The sequence below is a fragment of the Marmota marmota genome, unplaced genomic scaffold (assembly GCF_001458135.2).
Source record: "Marmota marmota marmota unplaced genomic scaffold, marMar, whole genome shotgun sequence".
In the NCBI taxonomy this organism is placed as follows: domain Eukaryota; kingdom Metazoa; phylum Chordata; class Mammalia; order Rodentia; family Sciuridae; genus Marmota; species Marmota marmota.
This window is the reverse complement of record NW_025999925.1, coordinates 1,603,243-1,630,888: the sequence shown is the minus strand read 5'-3', so window position 1 is coordinate 1,630,888 and position 27,646 is coordinate 1,603,243. Positions and strand designations below refer to the sequence as shown.

General features: G+C 43.4%; 1 protein-coding gene and 1 long non-coding RNA gene across 3 annotated transcripts; one reads left to right on the top strand and one right to left on the bottom strand.

Moving 5' to 3' along the window:
• Nucleotides 1-199: 199 nt before the first annotated feature.
• Gcnt4 (glucosaminyl (N-acetyl) transferase 4) lies at nt 200-24,482 on the bottom strand. 2 transcript variants are annotated; one of them, XM_015497787.2, is made up of 3 exons: nt 24,267-24,482; nt 23,794-24,178; nt 201-4,325 (listed from the first exon to the last, which is right to left on the bottom strand). In XM_015497787.2, the coding sequence occupies exons 1-3, from the start codon at nt 24,361-24,363 to the stop codon at nt 2,957-2,959; spliced, it is 1,851 nt and encodes a 616-aa protein (XP_015353273.2). In that variant the 5' UTR covers nt 24,364-24,482; the 3' UTR covers nt 201-2,956. The 2 variants fall into 2 exon arrangements, with proteins under 2 accessions (XP_048656090.1, XP_015353273.2); XM_048800133.1 differs by lacking the exon at nt 23,794-24,178 and having other exon boundaries at nt 200-4,325; nt 24,267-24,356.
• LOC125615804 lies at nt 24,172-25,214 on the top strand. The gene is made up of 2 exons (XR_007346394.1): nt 24,172-24,365; nt 24,967-25,214. It is a non-coding gene; the product is annotated as an uncharacterized LOC125615804 (long non-coding RNA).
• Nucleotides 25,215-27,646: the final 2,432 nt, after the last annotated feature.

Sequence of the window (27,646 nt, the reverse complement as noted above, 5' to 3'; positions counted from 1 at the left end):
AAAAAAGCAGTTGTAACATACATAAGGATACAATCACTTTATATTCCCTAAACAGATTGTCATTTTTATTCCCCATGAGCTATGTCAAAAAATGAATAGGTAAGTATATCTTTACATTCTGGAAGGCAAGAGAAATCTTCAAAATTTTTATATATATATATATATATATATATATATATATAAATATATATATAATATAATATAAATATATATATATATATTTTTTTTTCATTTAAAATAAGTAAAACATTTAAAATAGCAGCAACACTGGTTTTGAAGTACACATATTACAGTAGATTATTCACATAATATAGATATATTTCGGTAGCTTTTTCATTATTAATATTATCTAATACCCACCTATAATTTACGACTCCAAGTTCTTAGTCTCATCTCTAAGTAACTTAAGAGTCTAGAGTCAATAAATACTTTACAAAGAATAATTATAAAACGCAGGCTGCAGAACATTCCCAGACCAGGAAGAGAAGCATACCCAGAGGTTTTAGGGAAGAATCAGGTTGGAAGGCATACAAGGAATCTGCAGGATCCCCAAGGCAAGAGTGTGAGGCCACAAGCTCCCTGAAACGTTAGGAACCAAGTCCAGAGAAATGTGTCAAAGGGAAAAGAAGGCACTGCCTCCTCATCTTTCCACGGTCCTTTAGAATACAGCCTTAGAGTGATGAGCCACTTGGGACATTTCCCAAAAAACAGGGAATAGGGCAGGACACTGGCCTACGAGGTTGACATGGATTTGTCAGCATTTGTACCTATTTTGATGATCACAGGCATAAAAACCAAGATCTCAACAGGGCCTCATATATTTAATCCTGGATGGTAGGAAAAATATTTCTACCTCTTCGTCCAATCTATGCCACTGGACCAATTTGCTAATCCTATTGTCTTCACCAGAACTCTCAAACATGGTGACAAGGCTTTTCACAGCTCTGGATTTGATGACAGAAGCTGTCCCTGCAATGATGGCCTCCTTTTTTTATATTTCAAAGATTTTTTCAGAAAAGGTAAATGTTCAGATCTCCCAATGAGGTTGGACCTATGGTTTGCTTTACACTATTAGCACTCTCTGATACTTCAAAATTCGTCCCCATTTTCAAACCACTTCAGATACTATTTCAGTTGATTCTCGCAAAGGCCTTGTGAGGAAGCCCGGAGAAATGTCCAAGTGCTCAATGCAAACACCAGGAGGACTGAGGCTCAGGGAGATCATAGTGACTCCTCTTGTCCAGGGTCTCGCCCACTAACTGACTGGTGCAGGTCCTCTGCAGAACTTAGCTCTCTAAAACGGTAAGAGATTTTTAAGAGTAGGGGCTTGGTAATGGTTGTTTTCTGAAGAATAAAGCAATCTGAAAGTCTCACACACATAAACACACAGTAGAAAAATGCATTAAAGAAAAAATAGAAAGGGAGAGACAAATGATGCCACTTGGCAGTTAGTGTTACGAACTTTTTAAGTGCATTTTACATGTAGAATTTGGAAATCTAAAAAAAAATTTAACACTTCAATTTCCTAAACATTCTTATTTTGGATTCAACTAACAATACATCTTTGTTAGTGGGGCTGACATCAAAACATAAAAATTAAAAAAAAATTTTTACCTGGGTTCACAGTTTTCCAAGAGACAGGTGAAAATGTTACAGCCTGGTCTCAGGACCCTGTTCCAGCACTTACAATTACTATATCTATACAGTAGTTCTGTCAGATGTGGGCTTCACAAAACAGCATTAATAAATATTCCTGTCCTTAGGAAAATTAGCTTTTTTTTTTTTTTTTTGCTTTGGATCTAAGTTCAGAGGAAAACTGAAATGAACTTAGAGCTTTTATAATTTTTAAATTTCATTATCATTCTACTTTAACAGTTGAAGAAAAAAATTCTAAATGACCATAATAGTTAATTTAGAAAACTGTCATATTCCATGTTAATGTTTTCAAGAAAAATGTAGTGATTTGAGAGTTCCATTAAACAAAATTGTACAAATTCCATTGGAAGCATTCCATTGTAAAGGAGCTTACCTATCATGATAACCTAGGAAGTGGAAGATGTAGGTTTAAGGTCCTGGTGTGTGACACTTTGAACTGTTAATCAGTTCTTATTTTTTCATCAGCAAATGTGTTTGGAGAAACAGTTGAACTGGAAAGGAAGTCATTCATGACGCCATTGTGTAACATGATACAAAAGTTGAATAACCCTTTTTTTTGGTTCCTCTTCAGGCACCACCTGACCCAGTTCCCCCTACCTCCCACCCCACCCTCTTCTCTGGCATTCATACTCTAAAAATGTCAGACCAACAGAGTCCCCTCAGCCCTGAATTAAACGCATGAGGCACCAAAAGGTAAATTATGCTTTGGCAAGCAAGCAATCAGACGATTCTTTGAGTGTCTCTGAGGTAGTGGAATCTCTCCTCCTAATATTCGAATGGTTAAGAAACATTTAGGGATCTGAACTAAGAGACAAACAGATGCTGGTCACTGTGCTTATACACTCTCCTGAAATGGGTGGTTTATGTGATTGTCACATACTCCAGCAGCTTCTTCAGTGGAATCCTTGTTATGGGAGAACATGAAGATACTGAGGTTGCCGTGAGATGAGAGTAGGCCATTGCTTCCTGAGGGCATTGTGCAACTCATTACAACTTGGATTTAATTCCTTAATGTTTTCTAAAAAAATGTACCTGATGCAGAGTTGGGTGCTCAGTAAATATTTGATGACTGTCTGAATGCTTAAGCTCTCTGATTTAGCTCAGTGAGATTACAAGCAAAAACAAACATTAAAAAAAATCAACTTCAACTCATGTGATCAAAGTCTAGGTGGCTTTCCTTATAGTGCATGGAACTTTAGGTGACTTTCAAACTCTGATAAGATTAAGTTCCAATGTCGTTGGGCTTGGCATGGTATATCACTCCATATTAACTCCAATAACTCCTCTTATCTTGGTTTTACTATGTTGATATGATTGTGGGCTTTTTATCCATAAATAACTTTTCTGAAGACAAAGTCATCCCTTCCCTCTGTTGTTCTTCAAGCTTTTCTGCCAAGCATTTAATCAAGACAGGGTCCACCTTAGAATCAAACTTATTAGCAAACCAATGTCCATCTTTTATAAGCCACCTTAATTCTGCAGCTCCATAAATACACACACTGCGAAGGTGGGAGCCAGTACAACTGGGATAGAAAAACCCTTCATAATAATTCCACTTAACAAGGCGGGTCTTGCTCTGCAGGTCAGACACATCCTGGGCTGATCTGGAAATCTCTCCAGGTATCCCTGGTAGCCGAATTAAGGTAGCCCAAAAGTGCTCATCAGGAGAATAGGTATCTTTAGACCAGGCAAAAAAGTCTTTAATGAGGGAGTTGTTGAAAATATATTTAACAAATGCTTGACTTAAAACAAAATAGGCACTGCCAACAAATATCTCAATGTTATGAGGGGGTGCTTCCTTGGAGATGTTCGTCCTTATTGGTAGCTTCACATATTCATAAGGCACCTGACGGAGCTCATGGTGATACATGAATCTTCCCATTTTACTGTTAGGGGGTTTCACCGTCTCTAACATATTGGCTCCATTGAGTTTCTTCAACTCTGACACTAATTCGAAATTTGACTTCAGGGGAAAATCTTGCCCACACAAGTTGATGACATATTTCCATTGAACCGAAGACTTGAGAAGGTCTGATAAGCAGTTTAAGTCGGCTTGGAGTCTGGAAATGTGGGCATATTCCACAGCCTCTAATTTGGAAGCAATGAAAATATTGGAGAAGCACTTAGCTAAATTGTTCATGGCTACTTTGAAGGTGTTAGTTGACTTAAGGTCATAATGGATGCAGTAAATATTATGCTGATTATATATAGCATGGATAAGCCTTTCAACCATAATTGCATCTTTGTGGACAACCAAAGAATAAGCTATTGGGAAGCCCTTCTCCTCCTTTGAAACTAGCTTCTGATGGTACCTTCTCAGAGTCTGATAGATGTCACAGTCGCTGGTCAATGCCACAACATCATCATCCTCCAAGTCGATGATGTCTTGCCTTCTTATTTCCAGACTCTTGCCAATTTCCAAAGGCTCCTGTTCATAGATACCTGAACAGTTGACTTCATACCTGATTTCATCCTTAACATGGGTGTATCTATTCCTTACAAAAGGTGAAGTACTTAAGGAGTACTCAACTAAGTAAATGCCTCTTTGAGGGAAGAGGAGTCTTCTCACATTTAGAAGCTTTAATAAGGAGAACAGCCATAGGGTTAAAAACAGGATGAAAACTTTCTGTTGTACGGTGTATTTAAAACAACATTTGAATATCTTCATTCTGTAAGAGGAAAAAGGAACAGTAGATATTAATTAATATTAAGAATTAAGAGAATTCAGTTTATCCAAGATTTATTGGGTGCTGTTATGGTTTGGATGTGAGGTGTCCCCCAAAAGCTCCTGTGTGAGACAATGCAAGAAGTTTCAGAGAGAAATGATTGGATTATGAGAGCCTTAACCCAATCAGTGGATTAACCCCCTGAAGGAGTTAACTGAGTGATAACTGAAGACAGGTAGGATATAGCTGGAGGATGTGTATCATGGGGGCGTGCCTCTGGGATATATATTTGTGTCTGGCAAGTGGAGTCACTCCTCTCTGCTTTCTGATTATCATGTGAGCATCTTCCTTCCACCACACTCTTCCACCATGATGTTCTGCCTCACTTCAAGCTCCTAGGAATGAAGCCTGCTATCTATGGACTGAGACCTCTGAAACCATGAGCCCCTAAATAAACCTTTCCTCCTCTACAATTGTTCTGGTCAGGTCTTTCAGTCACAGCAGCGAAAAAGCTGACTTAAACAGGTAGCTACCACATGCCTGGCAGAATGCTGGACCCAAAGATAATAAAACAAGATTCTTGCCCTTAAAAGAATACAGAAATCAGGAAATGGAAACGTGTACAGTGGTGGTATTTTTCTGAAATTCTGTGTGAACTATACCTAATTTGAGAGATGTTGGTTACCAAAGAGATTGGAAGATAAACTCCTTAGCCTTCTGGGGGATTGGTTTCAGGACCTTATGGCTATCAAAATCCTCAAGTGCTCAAGTCCCTGGTAGGAAAAGCCACCACATTTGCATATAACAGATCCATAATCTCCTGTCTACTTTTTCCCCTTAATTTTTAAAAATTATCTCTAGATTGCTTATAACACCTCTCACAATCCCTATGCATCACTCCATTCATGTGAATCAGTCATAGCACTGGGTGGACCACAAATTCAAGTTTTGCTTTATAAAACTTTCTAGAGTTTTCTTTTCCAAATATTTTTGACCCAGGTTTGGTTGAATATGAGGGAACCACAAATATGGAGAGCCAACTGCACTATGTCTTTATATATTCTGCATTTCTGCCTTAGCATATTTGTGGAGGAATTGCTCTTCTTTGGACAGAGGTCTAGAGAACCAGATGTATGAAGAGGTCCTCAGAGATGCAAACAATTCACCTGAGGCCAAAAGGAACATTTATCTTAGTTCAACTTTCAGATCCTGATTAGACCTCCAAAAATAAAGAGGGCATCTCAGGACAGGACTGCCTGCCCGGGAGAGGGAAGGTGGCAGGGAACTCTGGAAAGGGGTTGGGAGGTGCTATCAGGATCCTGTCCCAACCAGCTCTGTCAACTCTGAGCTTTCCCAGGCAGGGGACTACAGTGAATTTCCAAGAGGGGGAGGGTACAGGGACAGCCCAGGCTCCTGGCTTTCTAAACTACTTTCACAAAGGCCTCTCTAAGGGAAAATTTTGTCAGCCTTTGGGTCAGACTTTGAAATTCTTTAAATGAGCTGTCCTCCAATGTTACCCTCCCAAGTCAAAATAAAACCATTTTGTCTGCTTACCATGGCTAGAAAGTCCTTTAAGATAAAAGCATTCCTTCCCCAAGTAAGAAGTAAAAACATGGAGGTACAATGCCCTTTAGAATGAAAGAGTTTCTGTCAAATCTTGAAGTGGTACTTGGCCTCTTCCCAGGTGGTTAAGAAGTCATCACGGGTATGAGAGGCACTAACTCACCAATCAAGAGGACCCGCATAGCAGGAGGTAAGAGAAAAAACCAAGGTCCCCAACCTCAGCTTGGCTCTCCCACCCCCAAGGGCTTCTGCTTAACACCCTCCGTCCCTCCCAGTGAGCTCTTCAGGAAAAAGCAGGAAGCAGCATGGCCTCGAGGTCTCCAGTTGCTAGGGTGAAGGTGGGTACGACTGATACCTGCCCATCAGCAGCCCCACCCCCTTTCCGGCCACCTGTCACAGGAACTCCAGAGGCCTCCAGAGTAGAATGGTAGGAGCTCCTGTGGCCTGACCTAGGTCTGACCAGAGTGGGTGGGGCCAAGGCTGACCTCAAGCTGGCCACAGGTTTCCTAGGAGACCAGGTTAGCAGTGCCATCTTCTTCAAACACCTTGGGACTGGCTCTTTTCCTCTTAAGGGCAGGAAGCAGGCAAGTGTTTTGTTGGCAAGGAATACTCTTAGAGTTATATTGCAAATAACTTCCCATGGAGAAGGGATATTTCCCCTCCCACCTATCCAGGCAGACAAGGAAGAGTGACCTGCGGAGTTTCTCACCACATAGGTACAAGTTCCTAGTGACAATGAAATAAGGTTTCTTGGCAAGGTTTAATGACTATAGTTCAGGTGGAAGAAGTTCCATAACAATTCAATAAAAAACACTCCTCACTAAGTTCCCGACAAGAATGTTACATGAAGCATTTCCTCAAACCAGCTTCTCCCCAGCTCTCCCAGGCACTATTGGAGCCTCTAAGGAAGCAGCAGGAAAACAGATCCACCACGGTTAAGTGCACTAAGTATGAGTCACCGCATCCAGGCCAAATGGCTACAGTCATCTGCAGCTTTCCAAAAAACTCTTAAGCTGGCCACTTTAAAGCCCAGGCTGTAAAGGAGTAGGAGGCTTCCTCTCCAAGAGGAGAAGGAATGATAAATCAAGAACTGTGGAAGGAGACTGAGGAGAGAAGTTCTGAGCGTGACTCCGTTTAGGAACCAAGAATTGCACACAGTGACTCAGGCAGGTCAGGACCCTGGGGAGAGAGAGAAGAAGGTAGCTGGGCTTCAGGATGCCCCAGACCTGGGCTTCAGTGCCTGGAGGGGCACTTGGTAGTTAAATCTTTGACTGAACTAGTTAACCTCTCTGAGGGCTCATTTTGCGTCCCACAGTGAGAATTAGACTAATTCCCAGCCACCAGAGGACTGAGGCTCAGTGTTTCCAAGAGGCCCTTCACTTCCCCCAAGCCCAGCTTGCCTGTCTCCAGTCTTGGGGCTTTTCCAATACAGTACACAGGACCCGCTGAACTTATGTTTTAAAGAAAAGAATTCACGAGACAATTTTATGCAATGTTAAAAAATGACTGCCTTTCACTCTTTGGATCAAAGTAAGAGGTGATAAAGGAAGGACAAAGCTGCTCAGAGCTGAGACCTTGCTCAGGTGCCAAGCAAAAGAGGAGGCCACACACCATCCCACCATGACACGTCCTGGCCAAGGGGCAAGGGCTTAGCTTGCCCTTGGAAGCCCTGCAATTCAGCTCAGGGACGGCCTACCTAGCACCTGGACCTCAGACATATCCCCTCAGCCTTTGCACATCTGTCCCCACAGGTAAAACAACTGTGTTAAAGGAGGGAATGCCTGCAAAGTGCTCCAGCACAGATCCAGACCATGACTGCCTGGTAAATGCGCCCTCGTCCTCCCGCCAGCTCACTCTCCAGACTGCCCTGCTACTCCTACTCATTGATGGCAAATACATCCTCGCAAATCCTGTCCAGACCCGTGGCTTATCATTTCCCCCAACCCTCACACTTTTTTTTTTCCATATTGGGGATTGAACTCAGGGGACACTCAACCACTGAGCCACATCCCCAGCCCTATTTTTTATTTTATTTAGAAACAGGGTCTCACAGAGTTGTTTAGCACCTTGCTATTGCTGAGGCTGGCTTTGAACTTGTGATCCTCCTGCCTCAGCCTCCTGAGCCACTGGGATTACAGGCATGTGCCATTGTGCTCAGTGGTACCCTCACACTTTTTTCTTTGCTGTGCTGGGGATGGAACCCAGAGCCTCATGCATGTAAGGCAAGAGCTCTCCCACTGAGCCCAGCCCTAGCCCCAGCCCTTGCTATCTGTCAGTCTACCTCCTATTTCCCCCAAAAGTCTCAATATAAATTCAATATTTTAGGAGTAGTACCTGACTACCTCCATCCCAGCTTCCATACTAATTTAATATCATTATGATGTAGAATCACCCAATAAACAGTGCTTACTTGGGGCACTGCCTAATACTTTCTACAATTTCTACAAGAGAAAAAGGTTTGCCTTTTTATAAAAGTAAACACTTTTTATAAAAGTAAACACTTCCATTAAAAAAAAAATCAGGAAGTCAGAAAAGTCTGCAGAAGAAAATAAAGCTCAGCAGTGACCCGTTGTCTGGCACCGACACTGTGGAGAACACTATTTCCAGGCTGCTTGTAATAAAAACACCCCTTTCCCCTTTTGGTTTGCTTTTCAATGACAGTCTTCCTATATAGGCACTGCCCTGCTCCTTCTATTTCACACTCTACTGTGAATGAGCCCTACCCTAAACTGGGTCTGTGAATTATTAGAGAGTACGTAATGTCTAAAAGAGGCAACATACTTTTCAATGGGGGAAAAAAAAATAATAGAATTCACTTTTCTAAGTCTTCACCAAAAACTTTAATTAACAAACCCACAATGCCTGGAGAAGTCTAGAAGTAAAATCTAAAAAAAAGGAGTTTTAAGCAAATTCTCCCTTCAAAAGTGCCTACCCTCATTTAACCCCATTTCATTCCTGGGATCTGGGAACATATGGCCCCCTTAAATGTGTGTCTTAGTCTACTCCTACTATTAGAACAAAATACTTAGATTGGGTAATTTATAAATAATAGTAATTTATTTCTCACAGTGCAAGAGGCTGAGAAGTCCAAGATCAAGTTTCAGATCCGTGTCTGATGAAGGCTCACTCTCTGCCTCCAAGATGGCACCTTGTTGCTATGCCCTTACATGGTGGAAGGCAGAAGGGAAAAATGATAGCAGGGTGAACTGCTCCTTCATACCTCTTCTATAAGGTTACTAATTCCATTCATACTGGCTCCACCCTTCATGCTTAATCATCTCCTAAGGGCTCCACTTCTTAATATCATCACATGGGCAATTAAGTTTCAACATATAAATTTTAGATCATAGCAGTATGTCTAACTGCTCTCCACCAAGCAGAAGAAGGAAGGATCCCTAACCCCTCCTATCCAGGCTCCTTATGGTGGCATTCGGTCCAGCCTACTTCCCTGCTCCCCTTCAACAAGACCACTCTGACCAAAGCCAACAGAAGTCTTTGTATTGCTGGTGTGGGGACACATACCTGTCCTTTCACAATGGTTATGCTGAGTGTTAGTATTATTTACACTGACTGACGTATTCTTTTCCTTAGGTAGATACTATCATTTCCCTCATTTTTTTTTTAGATTGAGAAACAGAGTCATAGAGATACATAACTTACCTTAGGTCATATAGCTAGGGGTCAAGATTTCCAACTGTGGTCCAATTTCAGAGCCTTCACTATTAAATGCAGCTTGAGACCACCTCTTCAATGCCTTGGCAGTAGTAGAACCTTCTTGGTTCTACATCCAAAATGTACTTCAGATCCGCTCACTTCTTTTTACTCTGTGGGAACCACCCTAATCCAAACCAGCATCAACCCTTGCCTGGGTATAAAACAATCTCCCAACTGTCCTCCCTCATTTTCCATTCTCTGTACTGTAGCCAAAATGATTTTTAAAATTCATACGTTAGAACAACCCCTCTCCCTAGACCCACTTCCTATGCATAAAACACTTCACTGAGATTTCACTTCATGTAAAATAAAATTGGAAATCCCTTCCATGACCATAAAGCCCAGCAGCTCCCATGCTTGCCTTTCTCCCCAGTTCATCTTATTCTACTCTTTTTCTTTCTTAAGCTCTTGGTAACACCAGTCCTATAAGAGTTCCTGGGACATCAGCTTCTTCCTTGCCTCAGGATCTTTGCACTTGCTGTTCCCAAGTCTAGACCAGTTCCCCCTGGACCTTCAAGTTTCAGGAGAAATGTCTTCCTTAGGTCCTCTCTGATGATCACTCTACCCAAATCACTCTCCTGTCTATCATACTCCTGGTTTTCTTCTAAGCACTTGACATATTTTTACTTCTTTATTATCCATTGCCACGCAGGCACGTAAGTTCCTTGAAGGCCTTGCTCACTACTCCAACCTCATTATCTATTCTGGCACAGGGTTAGTTCCTCACTGGAACAAATGAAGACCTGAATTCTAGTCCGGGCTCTACCATCCAAAACTCCTCAAGCGACCCCAGCAAACCATTAATCTTGGGCAAGTCTTTAATTCCCATGTGTGAAATGGGAGAATGGCTTTTCAATCTAATAGTGCTATTACAGAGGTCCTATGATACAGTGCATGTGAAGAACTTAGGAAAAAAAGACAATTTTGGTCCACAAATTTGTCTACTAAGTAGGTATGAAAACCTCTGTGAGAGGAAAGTTTTCTCGGAAAAACTAAAAAGGAGTCAACATGTTGTTCATTTTATTTTTCGAAAACATTTATTATTCCTCTATGCTGACCTTCTAATTATTGTTTTTCACTATTTGACAACATTCCTTTTTGTCAAAGGTTTTTACTGAAGTTTCAAAATTGTTCATTGGATTTTCAGAATGATGTAGATATACCTGTCTTGGATTTTGAGAGTCACGAAGATAGTTTTCTAGTTAACCATGAGTTGTGGTTTTTTTCCCCCAGTATGTTCAATATTTTTTGGAAGACTTATAACAAAAGAATTTTAAATGATAACCCATTCTATGCAGAGCTTAAAGAGCGTTTGTAACACTGCATTGCAGAAGCTATGAGCTTCTCCCCAAGTTCAACATCTTTTGGGGGGAATTCTACAGATGTGGCAAAACTGTAATGGCTCATTGTGGATCCCTGTTTGCTGTTATCTTAATGACCCTATAACCAGCAAAGCAGTAGCAAGGATTTTGCAACAATGCAAATATATAAAACATACTTCCCATCAGGGCTTTTGCAGTCTTCCATTGCCAAAAATCAGAGGTCCTGTAAAACTTTCCCGGCTGGCTCTCATCCAAGGGGGCCTCTGTCTGAGGTCCCTGTACAACATGTCTCATTTGATAGCTTTCTGTTTAGGCAGTTTGCTTCAGTTTGCAAGAACCAAGACTACGGTCATGACCTTCCTTGGATAAAGGACTACTTCATCTGCAAGACTGTGAAACAGAGGCTTTGATAAGAATAGTGGTTCTGAAAGTCACTGTTACCTGCCTCTTTAGATTATAATGCTTCCTGCTTGTAACTTCACTGGAACCTCTCAGGTTGGAGGAGAGTCACAGAGTGTAGGTTTACATGGGATATGAGCAACCCACATCAGGACATGTTGACCAGCTGTTGGTCCCTCATGGTTGTAAGAAATCTAGGCTGCGAAAGCCTAGCAAGAAAGTGCCAAGTTCAATTGCCTTTTTACAGTCACACCGGTTAGAAGAGAACGACTTGATTCTGGGCTCTATCTCATCTGTCCACAGGGCAAACATCAAAAGCTGCTAGTGTATCTTAGCTGGCAAAGCCACATGGACAGCTAAGAACCCTGTAACCAGCAAAGCAGTAGTAAGGATTTGGCAGCAATTCCAATACACAAAACGTACTATCCGTCAGGGCTTTTAGCCGGAAGTCTAAAATGAGATAATGAAACCAATGAAACATTTTTACTTTGTAATAATTTGTGACCTTCATTGTGGAGCAAAACATTGAATTTTTCTCTATAGAGATTTTTTTTTTTTTAATAAGAAGGGTAGATTTCAAAAATACCTATTGTTGGGTGCAGAGCAGGCTGAACTCTGTTGTCTGCTGGGCAGGCTGAACAGATGTTGGATGCAAGATAGCCCACGCACTCAAACCCCCCTCTATCTGGTCCTTTATCACCTGTTTGCCTCAAGTCTGAACATTCAACCCTGCTTAAGGCTGAACACTTAACCCCCCCTTGGGCCAACAAGGCAGCTTGCAGACCCAGAGGCCCCATTAGATTTGGGCTATAAAAACTCCCTCCTGCCAGGCCCCTCTCTCTCTTGCGCTTTCTCTCTTGCTTTTCCTTTCTCCCTCTCTCTCTTGCTCTCTCTCTTGCTCTCTCTCTCTCCTGCTCTTTATCTTTCTTACACGCGCTCTCTGTCTCTCTCTTGCTCTTGCTCTCTCCCTGTTCATCTCTTCTCTTTTCTCTCTCTCTCTTTCCTTGTTTCCTTTCTCTTTGTTGCACTGCTGCAATAAAGATCTTTTGGTTGCTCCGAGTGTTGTGGTCACTTTCCTTTCACCTATGCTTTCAGATTTTAGCTTGATGAAGAGAGCTTACATTCAACGTTTACCCATTTTTAGGCATAAAGGGTTATCAAAAAGGAGATAATTTATTGATTAGATCTTTGCTTCTCAAGCTTTATGAAACAGAGGTTTCATTCCTTCTAGGGTTTCCTTCTCTACCCTTCTCATTTCAGTTAGTTTGGGCACAACATAAAACCAAAATACATGTTATGTGTTCTAAATTTAAATTGTGGGTTGAGAATGTTTTGGCTTCTTCTCCAATAAAGGAGAAAAACTGAATTAAAAAATACATCTGTTTTTTAAAATGGATGTTTATTATATTAGACATAAAGTAACTTTCCCTACCCAGAGTCTATGGGCTTGATTCCCAACCCCCCCCCCCCAAAGAAACCTGTGAAAGCATTTATGTGGCCAACTCTGTATTTTGTCCTGGCCAAAATTAATTCCTCAAAGGCTCTGCAGTCGGCTGAAAAGGCACGGGTACCTGGTTTCTACCTGTGCCTTTAGAGTAATATATCTCATGTCCTCAACACTACATTCAGAGGCAGCAGAGGAATAAACGTGAATCAACAGTATCAAGGTCAGGAATGGCTTGAGGCCAGGCCAAGCTGCTGGTGAATGGATTAGACACACTCCATTTCCCATCAGCTTGTTTGTGTTTGGGTTCTGCCAATATGGCGGAGACTTCACTGTGCAGCTGGAGACTCCAATATGCTTCCAAACTTAACAAAAAGCCTCAGGATCAGTGACTCTGGGTTTGGCTTCCTCATTCAGCCAAAGGTCTGTGCTTCTTGGTTTAACACGTGTATACTGCCCTCAGAAACTTGTGTGCATATAGACACAATAAAATTAAGACCCAGGAATTCAAAATTAACTGAAAGGGGTAGAAGAAGTAAAAATCTGTAGTTGCTTGGGAATACTCTGCTAAAAATAGGAATTTCAAAAGCCGTGATTTTTGTCTTACCGAAAGTCCAATCTAGAAATGCCTGCAGGAAGCTCTCTCTGCATCTGGCACCTCCTCCAAGGATGCATTCCAGCAGTGGTTCCCATCTTGACAACGGGGTCTCAATAGGCAGGGGATCAGAATAAACAAGCACAGTGACTGCTTAGCTTACTAAGCAGCCAGCGTACATACCAGCTACACAGAAAGCAGAAGGAACACCAGACCTCAGATTTTCTAATGGATGGTGCCTTTAAAACAGTGCAGGCCAGTGCCAGAACAGACTAGTGAAATAGAGTTCAGAAATAGAGCTGCAGGTATGACTCTGGTGGACCACCAGTGACCCTCCAACATCTGTCCTCCCCTTTCTCTTTACAAAGAGAGCTACATTGTTGGTGGCAGAAGCATGTCTCTGTGAAAGGTTTCTTCCTCAACTTCCACTGTAGAGGAGCTATCAGTGAAATATCATGTGGGATATCTGAGATAGTTTTTATTAAAAGGAGCTTGATTTTCAAGTGGGAAGCATGCTATTTTTGTCCCCTCCTCCCCCTCTTTCATTTTTCTGGTAGAACTCTAACATGATGGTGAGAGTTGTAGCAGCCATCTTGGAACCAGGAGGTTCAGACCAAAAGACTGTTGGAGATCTCAGTCCCCAAATCCTCAAGCCACTGAATAGGCAGCAGCAAACACCCACTCTGAATTCTTGCTACATGAGAAAAATGAACACTTCTATGTTTAGGCAACTTGCACTTTGAAAGATGGCCCCAGGGAAAGGGTAATGCTTAACCACATTCACACACCCAAGAGCAAAATTAAATTTAAACCAGATTAAAGTATCTACTTGTACAACAGTATAATCCTGTATATAGCCAAGTGCAAAAATATGCCTCAAATATGCTGAACTTCTCATCCATTTATATTTGGAGGCAGATGGAGGCTTTAGGTAAACATCTGAAGGAAGGCAGTCTGCAAGATTTACCAAATTAACTCTGAAGTTGGCAAAGACTGCAGTCGGCTCACCATGCTCAGTTAAGCCCCTTCAGGGTATGGCAAACCTCCTCTGTGTAAAGTTTCTGGTCCCAGGTCACATCATCTCCAAAGGTCACCTTGCAGGTGGGGTGTCTTCTAGAGAGCTTCTTATGTAAGGGAGACTTTAGGACTAGTTTTTTTTTTTTTTCCTCCCAAGTTGTCAGTATCATATAGCTATCCAAGACATACTCCAAAATCTGGAGTAGTTCTGAGCCATTTCCTGAATGTTCCCTTGCACCCCTTCTTCCTGACTCCATGCCTCTTCTCACCACCACACACTCACCTTCCTGTTTTACCCTCCTGCTCAGCCTTTGCATACATTAATAAGTCTGCCATTAACAAGATGCCATGGATCCAGTTAGTCTCTGTCTGTGACAGCAACCAGGGCACCAACTCACGTGGTTACTGGGATGACTAAACAAGCTAATGAGCTGGGTATGTTCTGGCAGAAAAACCAGACTAGCACAGAGCTGCGTGATGGTCAGGATCAAAGGCATTGGAACCAGCTGGGTATCATGGACCAGGTGCTGTTCCGCAAACCAGCACAGGCTTCACGCTCAACATGCCTCGCCCACTCCTGTACCCAGAAACCATCTCCGAGAGGCCACAGCCATGGAGTTCCATCAGGCAGACTGGGGCTGAAGCCACATCAAAAACTTTCGTACTTCTTGTGGTGGAGGAGGAGGAAATCAGATGGACAAACAACTTGTCTGCAGGCTTGAACTTTTTCAAAGTAGAAAGTTTTTTTTTTTTTGAATATTTATTTTTTGTTTGTAATTGGACATAATATCTTTATTTTATTCATTTATTTTATTTTATTTTTTTTGTGGTGCTGAGGATCAAACCCAGGGTCAACCACCGCACGTGCTAGGTGAGCGCTCTACTGCTGAGCCACAACCCCAGGCCTTTTAAGAGGGAATTATGGGGATAATGAGGAGTGGACAAGATTAAAACCTTTTGAAAGTCCCTCTCAGTACCAGGATTCAGGCAACATATTTTTGATGGCACAGTTCTAAGTCTAGAGTCATTGCCATCTTTGCTCTCTAATCTATATTTTCACTTCTTGGTTATAAAAATGACTTTTATTGTTCCAAACTTATAAATTAGTTGATCATAAAAGTATTCTTTTTTTGTATTATGGTGATAAAACATGTAACCAAATTTATCATTTGAACTTTTGCCTTTTTTTGTGGTGCCAGGATGGAACCCAGGGCTTCACACATTAGGCAAGAGCTCTACCACTGAGCTCCACCTTTTATTATTATTTCTTGTTTTGAGACAGGGTTTCAATAGTTGCTTAGGCTCGCCTCAAACTTGAAATCTTTGTTTCAGCTTCTTGAGTAGCTGATTTTATAGGTGTGCCTGGCTCCGCTTTAGCCATTTTTAAAGAAATATTTATTAATGCATATTAATTGTATAGGTTAATGGGGTTCAGTGTGATATTTCCATACATGCATGGAGAGTGCAGTGATTACTTTAACCATTTTTAAGTGTTAAGGACCCTGTGGTATTAAGCACAAATGTTCCATAACTATAAGCACCAACCATCCACACATTTTCATCTTTTCCAGTGAACTTCTGTACCTGTCCAACATTGGCTCATGCCTCTCTAGCCCTTGGCAGCCACCATTCCACTTTCTGCCTGCATGGATTGAACCATCCTAGGAATTCATTTACTAGGAGTCACATGGTATTTGTCCAATGTTTGACTGGTTTATTACAGTAAATATATGAGTCTTCAAGGCTCGTTTGTGTTGTAGCTATGCCAAAATTTCCCTCCCTTTTTAAGACTGAATAATATTCCATTGTATGTATAAACCACATTTTGGGCATCCATTTCTGCCAGTGGACACCTGTATTGCTTTCACCTTTTGGCTATTGTGAATAATGCTGCTATGAAGGTGGATATACAAATATCTGTTCAAATCTCTGCCTTCACTTCTTTGGAGTAATATATCCCCCACCTTCCCAGTGCTGTGGATCAAACCCAGGGCCTCCCACATCAGGCAAGTGCTCTATCACTGAGCTATACCCCAGCCCCTTTTATATTCTTATGAATCCTATTTCTGTCTCCCTTCTATTGGCTGTCCACCCATCCAGCAAATCTTTATTGTGGGCCAGGGAGGTACTGTGTTAGATTCAAGCGAGAATACAATTAGTAACTCCTGCCTCGAGGAATACGGAGAAATAACAGTGAGGTCTTAGGTGATCTGATAACACAACCCAAAGAAATCCCAGTTGTTCTGTTCTGTTTGAATTTGTTCATATAGAGACAGTTCTCTGAAAGCACAAGTCACTAGCTGTTCTTGGAAACATCTCTTTTATTCCGTGTTCTTCTCGCCGTGGTGCTGACTCCATGTTCCTCTCTCCTTGGGATCTCTTCTTCGTCCCACATCCTTCAGCTCCACAATCTCCCTACCCTTCTCTTAGTGCATTTTTGGTCTAATCTTTTTTTTTAATATTTATTTTTTAGTTTTAGGTGGACACAATATCTTTATTTTGTTTTTATGTGGTGCTGAGAATCGAACCCAGTGCCTCACGCATGCTAGGCGAGCACGCTACCACTTGAGCCACATCCTCAGCCCCTCGGTCTCATCTTTTGATGATGATGCTACTGAGGGCTGCACAGAGCCAGCCATCCCCATGTTCTAAGATGGAACATGGGGGTGTCAATGCAAACACACAGATATCCAAATATGCTGCAGTGACACAGGAGGAGAAGGAAAAGGAACCTCAGTGAGCACAGGAGCTATGCTAGGTGTTGTTCTTCCTTGTCCCAGCAGAACTGCCCATCCTCAGTGGCTGTCTGCACCAGCTGCTCTGTCCTTGGCTGGCTGGGTCTTGTAGACAACCAGAGAAGAAATGGGCCAACAGGTCAAACCCACCAGGGCTGAAGGTTCATTGGACAGGCCTGAGAACAACTCAGAAGCCCTTCCTTAAAGGGACAACCGTGTTTATTTCCCCCTAACTAGAGTAGGAAACAAAAGCTAGAAAACCAACAAGAGATGACAGGAGAGAATAAAAAGCAACCAAAGAGCATAAAGTACAGAGTGAAGGGGTTAAGACTATGCTGCCCTCAAATATGGCATTCTGACATAATGCTATATTGACTTAAGGCCCCTGAAAAGCAGAGGGGCAAGATCATCTGCTTTGTACTTTTTCTTTTAAAAGCAAGAGATGAAATTCCTGTACAAAATGAGCAAGTATCATTTCTATCAAGGAGGACAGAAAGTTGAGGCCCTTTCAGGAAAATGTGCACTACTGTTAAACTCACCTTACCTTGCTGGTCACTTCTCCACCCAGTCCACATTGAGCTTCAGCCCCTGGCCTTGTCTCATTTTATTACTCTTTGTCCAATTCACAATGTAAGTATTCATCTGTCTCTGGATCTTCACTTCCTTATGAGGGTTCTGCTGTCATGTAAGATTCATACATTTGTATGCTTTTCTCTATTGGTCTTTCTTATGTCAACTTAATTCTCAGGTACACAAAATACCCTAAGAGGGTCAAGTGGAAATTCTGTCTCCCTTACAAGGGAGATTCGAGTTTACAGAGAACTTTACTATCTACAGGCACTTTTGGGGGGGTTGGTTTGGTTTATCATGGTAAGGGAGATCATGTCATCCAAGTAGGTTTGGTGTGTGGGGGGTGTAGCTCAGTGGTAGAGCATGTGCTTAACATGCTCAAGGACCAGCACAACAGCTCTATCCCTCCCCCCAAAAAAGAGGCCTGGTAGTGTCTTGCAGGAGGAAAACAAGCTGAGATATGGGGAATCTGAAGTTTGGCTTAAGGTGAGAATTTTAATGTGGTGGAGGCCTGGTGGGGTCTGAATAAGAACCATGATGAGGCAGTGCCCCCATGAAGTTGTTCTGATTTTTGCCTTTTAAAACTTCTCTTATGTCATTATATTATGTCACTGTGTTCCTCTAAAGGCTATTTTTTTTTTTTTGGTGGTGCTGGGGATTGAACCCAGGGCCTTGTGCGTGTGAAGTGAGCAAGCACTCTACCAACTGAGCTACATCTCCAGCTCCTTAGGGCAAAATTTTGTATCAGCAAAATTGTAGATTAAAAAAATAATCAGATAAACTTGAGTCTTTTGATTAAATCTAGACTTTAGCATAAAAGTCAAGTTCTAGAAGGTAAAACAAAGAAAGGCACAATTTCTGCTAAGGTAAAACAAAGAAAGGCACAATTTTTGCTTCCTAGATTTCTGAATTCTTTTAAATCTGACTATAAATAAGCTGAAACTCACCTCTATGTCACCTACAAAACAAATCAAAAACAAAAATAAAACTCCAAGGGGCTGGGGTTGTGGCTCAGCGACACAGTGCTTGCCTAGCATGTGCGAGGCCCTGGGTTTGATCCTCAGCACCACATGAAAATAAATAAATAAAATAAAGGTATTGTGTCCAACTACAACTAAAAATTAAATATTTTAAAATAAATAAATAAATAAAACTCCAAACTGATGGTTTATACAGGGATCGTGAAGCCATCTCCAAGTTCACTTACAATATGCTCATGATGGCTGTGCTGTGACAGACACCAGGAATGAAGTTACAGAACAAGGGCCTAAAAAGGGAAACCATCTGAGGGAGTACTTTAGAACAACAGTAATTCAAATGGGAATGATGCCAGGACTGTGACTATTCTTTCTTTTTTTTGGTACTGGGGATGGAACCCAGGGGTGCTGAGCCATATCCCCAGCCATATCACCACACTTTAAGAACCATTGCTCTAAGTAAGAGAATCGTACTGAGCCATATCCCCAGCCTCTTTTTAATATTTTATTTAGAGTCAGGGTCTCACTGAGTGCTTAGTGCCTTGCTAAGTTGTTGAGGCTGGCTTTGAACTCATGATCCTCCTGCCTCAGCCTCCCAAGCTGCTAGGATTACAGGCGGGCACCGGTGCACACAGCTATTATTCTTCCAGTGCTGTCCCCATAGGACTGCAAAAGCTTCCATGGTTTTGAGCCTCATTAGGTATGAGGTGGCTACTAATAAAGACACTCACATCATCATTAATTCTTTGGCCAGGATCTCAGTGTCCAAGGGAGAAGAGGACATCAGTTTATATGGGAATTGGACAGAAATAGAACCCAAACAGATTGTGTCAGACTTGGATCTAGTAAGATGAAATTTAAGAGATAAACTCCCAGGTCCAGAAAATTAACTGCACGCCTACTAGATGGACAAATGTGGCTTCACAGGAGCATCTGTAGAGGATGGTTCAGTGTTTTGGCTGACTGTACATTCGGTATGAGTCACAGTTTGTTTGGTATGAGGCTGCCAAAGGAAGAAAAAGGCAGTGAAACAAAACCTTCTTGGCCCTGGACAGCTTGGGGACTACAGAGCTGCAGAATGCTAAGGCTGAAAGGAAGGGATCTTAGAAAGCATCTCCCATCAGGTAGGACTTGGACCAAGGAAGGGAAGGGATCAGCCACCCTGCTGTACTCTGCTCTGAGCAGATGCGCTGAGCAATGGGTTTGAGTCTCCGTTCAACCATCTCCCATCTCCCAGATCAGCAAAGCATGGAAGTCAAGTGGCACAGCAAGAAGCTGGTGATCACAACACAAGAAAAGTTAAGGTTACAGCTGAAAAAGTGAAAAAAAAAAAAAAAGAACCAGGCATGACTGCTGCTCCAAATAGCTAAAGAACTTATTAAAACACACATTGCTGGGTCCCAACTCCAGAGGTTCCTTTCAGCAGATTTGAGTGGTCAGAACCTACATTTCTAATAAGTCCTCAGGTGCTACTTTGCAGCTAGCTGGCCCAGGGACCACACTTTAAGAACCATTGCTCTAAGTAAGAGAATCATACTTTGTTTCTTTGGTTATGGATATTCTGCATTCATGAGATTTTACTAAGATACAATGGCCCATTTCCCAATAAGTCCAAATTAGGGAGAATTGATTGGTTTTAAAGGCTCAAATACTTGTAGTTATGTTCTAAACTTTCATACTGCTTAGCAGAAATTCAACCATTACCTGCTGACCCTTAGTGTTTCTTATTAGTTTGGCTTCATAAAGCCTTCTTTTTCTGCTTCTGCTTCATTTTCTGGCATTTTTATATGAAAGTTTTCTCTGGTCATCTTTTACTTTTCTTGTATTTTTCTGTTTTGTTTGGAAGATCAAGCTCCCCAACATGTTAAGATATACCTGCTTTTATCAAATGATATCTGGCTTCCCCTATCTTCTAAAACAGTAAACACAGATCCAATACTTTTCCTAAAAGCACCAAGCCCACCATTCCCAGGAGGCTATTAAGAGTGAAACAGCTGCATTTGATTCGTGGTTAATTTTCTTTTCTCTCCTATACTTGAAACTTCAGCCTTTGCTCCTACTGGGGAAATTTACCAGCATATGGAAATGCATATGTAAGATGACATGCAAAGCAATGCAAATTAATACCAAACACACATTTCTAAATTGCTTGGGTAGTCTGTAAGTGTTGCCACTGATGTCTGCTTTGCTCCACTGCACTCTGGCGAGCAGTGACTGGATCCTCCTATTATAGTTGATCTTGAACCAGATCCAGTACCTGGCACTTGTTGACACGCTAGGTGGATGGTGCCCCTGCCTGTGAGTCAGGCCAAAGAGATCCTGGTCTTAACTTGCTACTCTTGACTCTATGGTCTTGGCCAAGTTTCAAAATTCTCCAGGTCTGAAATTTTATGTCTAGAAATGATAGATATGACATCACAGAAATGACATCATCATAACGAAGCCAGTAGCACCAGGGCTTACTGAAACCTTGCTATGTGCCAGGCATGATGCACATATTGTGCATGGATGAGACACCTATGCAATTTTTATCTGTCCACAAGGAGGTACACAGCATATACCTCTCAGGGGTCCTTACAAGTCTGCCACTTCAGAGACCTGGAAGCTGAGACAGACAGGCCAAGAAACTTATGCCAGGTTACAAGCTATGGAGTGACAGGGCCAAGTCTGGCTCCAGGGGCCTTGCTCCTACCCATGCTGCAGCTCTGTTGTGTGAACACCATCTGTGTTTCCCTTAAACATTAAATCTGCATGATCTAGAAGGTAAAAATTCAAATTGCTCAAACATATTTCATATGTTGTAAGACACTGACACTTTATGTTATGTGAGCTTGATATTAAAATATCATCCCAATCAAATTGCTTTTTACCTAATACTTCAAGGGGCAAGGGTTCCAGATAGTCCGTATGTTCAACTTCTTCCAACTTGCTACAGCCCATTCACATTTAAATATGTGTAAGTTTCCTTCATCTTAAAAAAGCCATCCCTCTGTCTCACCTCTCTGGGAGCAGCTGCCAGTCCTCAGTCAGCATCCCTCTTGCCCACCCCAGGCTTCAAACACCACTCCTGACACAGGTGACAACCAGTTTTGGAGAGTCAGCCAGGGCCCGCTCCATCCTGCCTCTTGAGAAGCATTGCTATTCAGGAACCTTGAAAAGCTGCTCAGACCCAACAAAACCACGCTTGGCTTTTCTCCTGGCACCTGCTCCTCCAACAGTGCCCCCTGCTTCTGAAAACAACAGCACCCAAGCTTAGAGGGAGTCTCCCCACACTCACACCTTCCATAAAATTGTTTCCAAATCATTTCAGAATTGGTCTTGAGTCTAGTCACTATGTCATCCCTGCCTCCACCTCACCCTTTCAGACCCTGACTCAGCCCTGTTTATTTAGGGGTTCCTCAAATACATTCCTCATGCAGCAGAGTTGGGTTCTGAATTCATATCTCTTTAGAACACTTTCAGACGGGAAACTGTCCTAAGACTCCACCCACCATCCACCCCCACCCCTACCGGATGCCAGCCTGGTCTCTCCTGGCTTCATCAGGTTCTCTCACCACTCTCCCCTCAGCCATCCAGCACCACCTCTGACTTACTGCCCAATTATGTCATTCACCCCTATCTATCTCGGTGCGGATGTGACATTTAGCAAACCACTATATACCTTGCTTTCCAAAGAAAAGAGTAAAAAACTTGTCTCTCAAGGACACTCTCCTTGTAGTTTTCCTGAGTGAAAATTCGGTGCCACACAATCCCATTCTTTGGCTATTCCTTCTCTCCTAATACAAGTGAAAGATAATTCAACAACATCTTAATTGGTCATTGTTCACACAGAATTGGATCCTTAGAAAGTGCAACATAGGAACAGTTCTTAGCAATAATTCACTTTCAAAGATTTTTCTTCCTCAAGACACTATCAACCATAGCTGCCAAAATGAACTGTGTTTCTAGAATGTCATGCTAAAAGATGGCTTAATAATAAGGGCATGTTTTATGCAAGTAAGATCAAAAAGGGTGATTTCTATGTCTTCCAAATCACATGAGAGATCTAAACGAATTAATAGTATCCCCAACTCCCTTAATCTTCTGGTCTGTTGCTCTTTAATTCTAAAGGTAAGAAAAAAGGGGTTGGGGGTGTGCTCCAGGGCTAACATCACCCCTCCGTTTAGTCAGCAAAAGGATGTTTTCTAGTTTCCCACAGCATCTCCACTCCGGAAAGCTTAGCTCCTAACATTTACAAAACAATACCCACCCACTCGCACCGCCCACGTAAAGACGGTAAAGTCAACTCCGCTTAGATCTCTGCAGGTTCCCAGCCGGCTGGGAAGGCACCGGCATTTAGAAGGGGGATGATCCCCGCCGGCTCTGCGGCAGGAAAACTTGACCTTAAAAAGCCAGAAGCTTGTCCTTGCGGAGGGCCCGGCCCGGGAAGCGCGGGCCGCAGCTCTACCCCGCAAAGAACACTTAAGAGAACCCCCTCCGCCCCAATCCCCTTGGCTTTAGAGAAGCTGCAGGAGCAACTCCTTCACGCTCCTCGCGTATGGATCTCTCTCCGCAAGGGCCGAAACAGAGGGATCCTGGCTTAAGGCAAATCCGGGGTTACAAGCGTGTTCTCACCCCTCGGGGCGAACTGGGAAAACGGTACCCTCGCGCCCGCGGCTCGGCTCTGCGCGCTGCGGCCGCGGGCCGTCTCCTAGGACCTACTCCGCGCCCAGTCGCGTCCGCTGCCCTTTCCCAGCGCGGGCCTCAGGGAACTTTGCAGCGTCCTGCCGCGGGCTAGGGTGCCGCGCGGAGCCTTGGAGTTGCGGCATCGTCTAAGTGTACACCGGGGTCGCCCGCTTGCCCCGCGACTCTGCGAGCCCGCCAGTTTCCTTTGGGGACCCTCTGGCTCCTGGCGTTAAGCCAAGTGGGGGCTCAGTCCGGGATCCCGAGGAGGCCCTCCCGGGCAGACGTCCCCACCCCCATCCCCGAGAAGGACTTGGCGCCCAAGTTTTCCCTCGGGGAAAGTGAAAGTCGCGAGGAGAGGGTCGAGGTGTCCCGGCCACCCAGCGGCTGAAAAAGGGGCACGGCGCCTACCACCACGGGATACCCCCAACCCCGGGCGTTCCTCTCTTGCCTGCGTGGCCAAGTCGACTTACGCAAGGGACCCAGGGAGCCCCGAATGAGGGGCCCCGCAGCTGCGGAGGCCAACCCGGTGGGAGTTGGGGCGGCCCACTCGCGACCTCCGCCTTGGTCGCCACCTCGGCCACACGCCCTGCCAGGCAGTTGCTTTCCCTCGGCCCGGGATGGGAGAACGCGGAGCAGTCCCCGTGACGTGTAGAGAAAGGAGGAGCGCCGCCGCTGCGCTCCCGCAGAGGGAGTTCCCCGCCCTGCACTCCGGGGTCCCTGCGCCGCGCCGCGCCGCGCCACGCTTGGGACAGAAGTTCCGCTGCGCGCTCCGCTCCGGCAGGCGCTCGCCGCACCCAGGCCGAGCCACCCGGCTCTCTGCCGCTGCCCTAGCGTCATCCAGGTTTGGTTCCTTCCCTGCATTAAGCAGACAAGAAATCCGAGATCAGGAAAGCTAAGCGACTTGCCCAAAGTCGCTCAGAGGGCGGTGACAAAGCAGACTCACATCTGCGACTCTCGGCTCCCCCGCGAACGCCAGGCTCCGGGAGGCTCCGGGCACTGCAGGAATCGTCCAGCCGCGGCAGTCGGCACGTTGTTCTCATGGGTAAGACTAGGAATGTCCTACGCAGCCTGGCAGAGTATTATCGGCAGCGTGGGAAGGTGGAGCCTTTTGCTCAATAAATAAGCTACAAAGTTGTTTTTCAATCAGTGCCTACATGCCCAATAGACTTCCTCTATCCTCAAGCCGGGTTGAGGGTGGCGAGTCCTCAGGGCGCGATATCCGCCCCCACTCCCGCTCACTAAATAATTGCATTAAAGAAGGCACACCCCTACTAAACCAATTGGCAGGATCTGTCTCAGGGGTCCTTCGTAGCGGGTTTTTGCAAGTATGCTAACTGTAAAGTTAAGCGCTAGTTGTGTTTGCTGTTCCTGCGCTTAAGGAATCTCTCGCAGCAAGCTAGACCATCCCAGTTGGCTTATTTCTTTCTCCATCATTTGTTATTGACTGAAAGCCGGCAGTATACTGGCTTGTTGGTGGGGAGCCAGACAGAACCTAGGACCCAGGACCCAGCGACTCCCAAAGAGAGAGCCTCAAGTAGGATTCCAACCTTTACTCCCAGTACCTGGAGTCTGCCCATATCAACAGAGACTGATAAAAACGTTACCCTGCTCAGGGTGCAAGTGTTTTTATACCCATTTTGCAGGCTTTGAAGCAAACAGCCAGCTCTCCTCTCTTTCCTAGTGGGATCTTTTCTTTCTGGCGGAGCGATTAAAGTTCACATGATTTACCTTTCCTGAGTCTCCTTCCTCTGCACAGGATGGTGATGCCCCCGCCCCGCCGCCGCCGCCGCCGCCGCCGCTGCTGCTGCTAACCACCAAAGCTTCTATTTATCCATCCTGTGTGCTGTTTGCAGCCACTTATGCAGATTAAATCTTTCAATCTCAAGCTTTATATGGGGTATATGTGCTATTTTTATTCTGATTTTACAAATGAAGAGATGGAGGCAAGTGGGAAGAAATAACTTGCCAGTAAGTGACAGAGCCAGAACTCAGAACTGAGGTGGTCTGAATGGTAATCCTGCTCTTAACCATAGAGGGGGAACCCAGGCCTCCCGGGTTGGAAAGGATCATCAGCCATCATCAGCTTCAATTATCTCAAGCAAGGCATTCTAGGAAACACACACATACTGCCTCCCAAGTAGGTCAGTTTTATTATTTTAAATTATCACAAAGTGAATAGCTATTCACTTAATTTCTCTCCTATCTTCAATTCTCAGATCAACTATTTGTCTTAGAGTAAACCACTTCTGTGATGGGACCTTAAAAACATCTTCAACTTAGAGTTCATGTACTTCATTTTGGATTGTTTCAAACACAGACCATACCCAGCTCTTTTCCTCTCCTCTCCATTCATTGCCTTCAATTACTCCCCTCCTTCCCTAGAAACCTTGGCCCAACCTCTTCCTCAGGGCTTCTGAAAGTAGGTCACCAAAGGCTGAATTGTGCGTCTGCCATGCTTGAAGCAGGTTTGCTGTACTCAGCATTCCTATACTACTTTCCTAGAACTACACTAACAAATTACCACAAATCAGGCGACTAAACAAAAATTTATTTAATTTAAATTAAATAAATTAAATTTAAATTAAAATAAATTTAAACAGAAATTTATTTGTTGGCAGGCTGTGACTCCTCTGAAGGCTCTAGTGGAGAACCCCCCTCTGCCTCTTCCTGGCTCCCTGCAATCCTTGACAGTCCTTGGCTTGCAGCAGTATCACTCCAGATCTGTTCCATGGCCTTCTTTCCTGAAATTCTCCGTCTCCAAATTTCTCTCCTTTTTATTTTTTTTATAGTTGGGCACAACATCTTTATTTTACTATTTTATTTTTATGTGGTGCTGAGGATTGAACTTGGAGTCCCACACATGCCAGGCGAGTGCTCTACCACTGAGCTACGGCCCCAGCCCCCAAATTTCTCTCTTCTTTAAGGATACCAGTCATTGGATTTAGGGCCCATCCTAAACATGACCTCATCTTAACTTGATCATATCTGCAGTAAAATCACATTAGCAGGCTCCAGGTAGATGTGAATTTTGGGGGAACACTAATACGTATCAACCTTAAAAGTCATGGTTAATGAAAATACATTGCCTGAACTGAGGATGCAAAGAGGTGTAAATCACAACCCCTGCCTTCAAGGAAACTCCAGTTGCAGAGGTAGGCCTTGTTCAGAACATAAATAACTCAGAAGATGCTTAGAGCCAATGGACTGAGGCCAAATGACAATCTATGGGCCAAAAGGCAGCAGTGCTTGAGGAATTCAGCCAACAGAACAGTCACTGGGGATGCCACTAGGGGACTTCTCTAAGGTGGGGGTGAGCAAAGTACAGGGGGAAGGGGGAGAAAGTAAGAAAAGCAAAGATAAGCAAGAAGGGCTATTAAAAGCACCGCTCTAAGGGGGAATGTGCGTCTGGCAGAATCTTACTTCTGAAGTTTCATGCTGAAATGAGAGGCCAAAGGAATGTAAATATCTACCATACCAAGCACGAGAGCATGATGAATTACTTTTATGTGATAATATTATGCTATAAAGTAATCAGCATGCTTTAAAGTTCCCTCAGGACTGAGAGTGTAGCTTAGTGGTAGAGCACTTGCACAGCATGTGTGTGGCCCTGGGCTGGATCCCCAAAACCACAAAAAGTAGAAAATAAAGTGCTCTCTCCTTTTGGTAACTTTAATATTATCAGAGAAAGGAACATCATATCTTATAATCATGGATCCAAAAGCTCAAAGGGATCATGTAACTTGTCCAGATCAGAGAACAAATCAGTTGTACAGCTAGTTTGAAACACACTGCTCTGGATATTCCTTGTTCAGGAATTTCCCCTACCATGATGTTATCTTCTGGGTGGGCCTTCCAGTTCTGACTGTAAAATGTTTTTAATGCAGAGAAAGCATTCGAAGAAAAGGGATTGCTATAAGAAATGGAAAGCCTCCCTAAAAGTGATAGAGGAGTCCCCAACTGGAAATGTAAAAAACCCTCCCTAGATGACCTGAACTGGTTTCACCAAACCTTCTGAGAATTTTTCAGTATATTGAAGACTCTTCTTTTATCCTTAAGAGATTTCATAGGATCCAGTGGCCTTCTGCAGAACTTTTAAGAAATAGGGGTGATTACCTTTAAGAAATAGGGGTGAAGGTCCACAAAGACATTGGTAAGAAGTAGGGGAAGACAAAAGAAAGGAAATTACATCACAGGATGGTAAGCCAGCAGAAATTGGTACTGAGTTCAGTGCCTGATCTCACCAGAATGGAGTCACTCTCCAGATGACCAGTCTTGGCATATCTTGAAGACTTTCTGATAAGAATCTGCTATAACTGGAGGCAA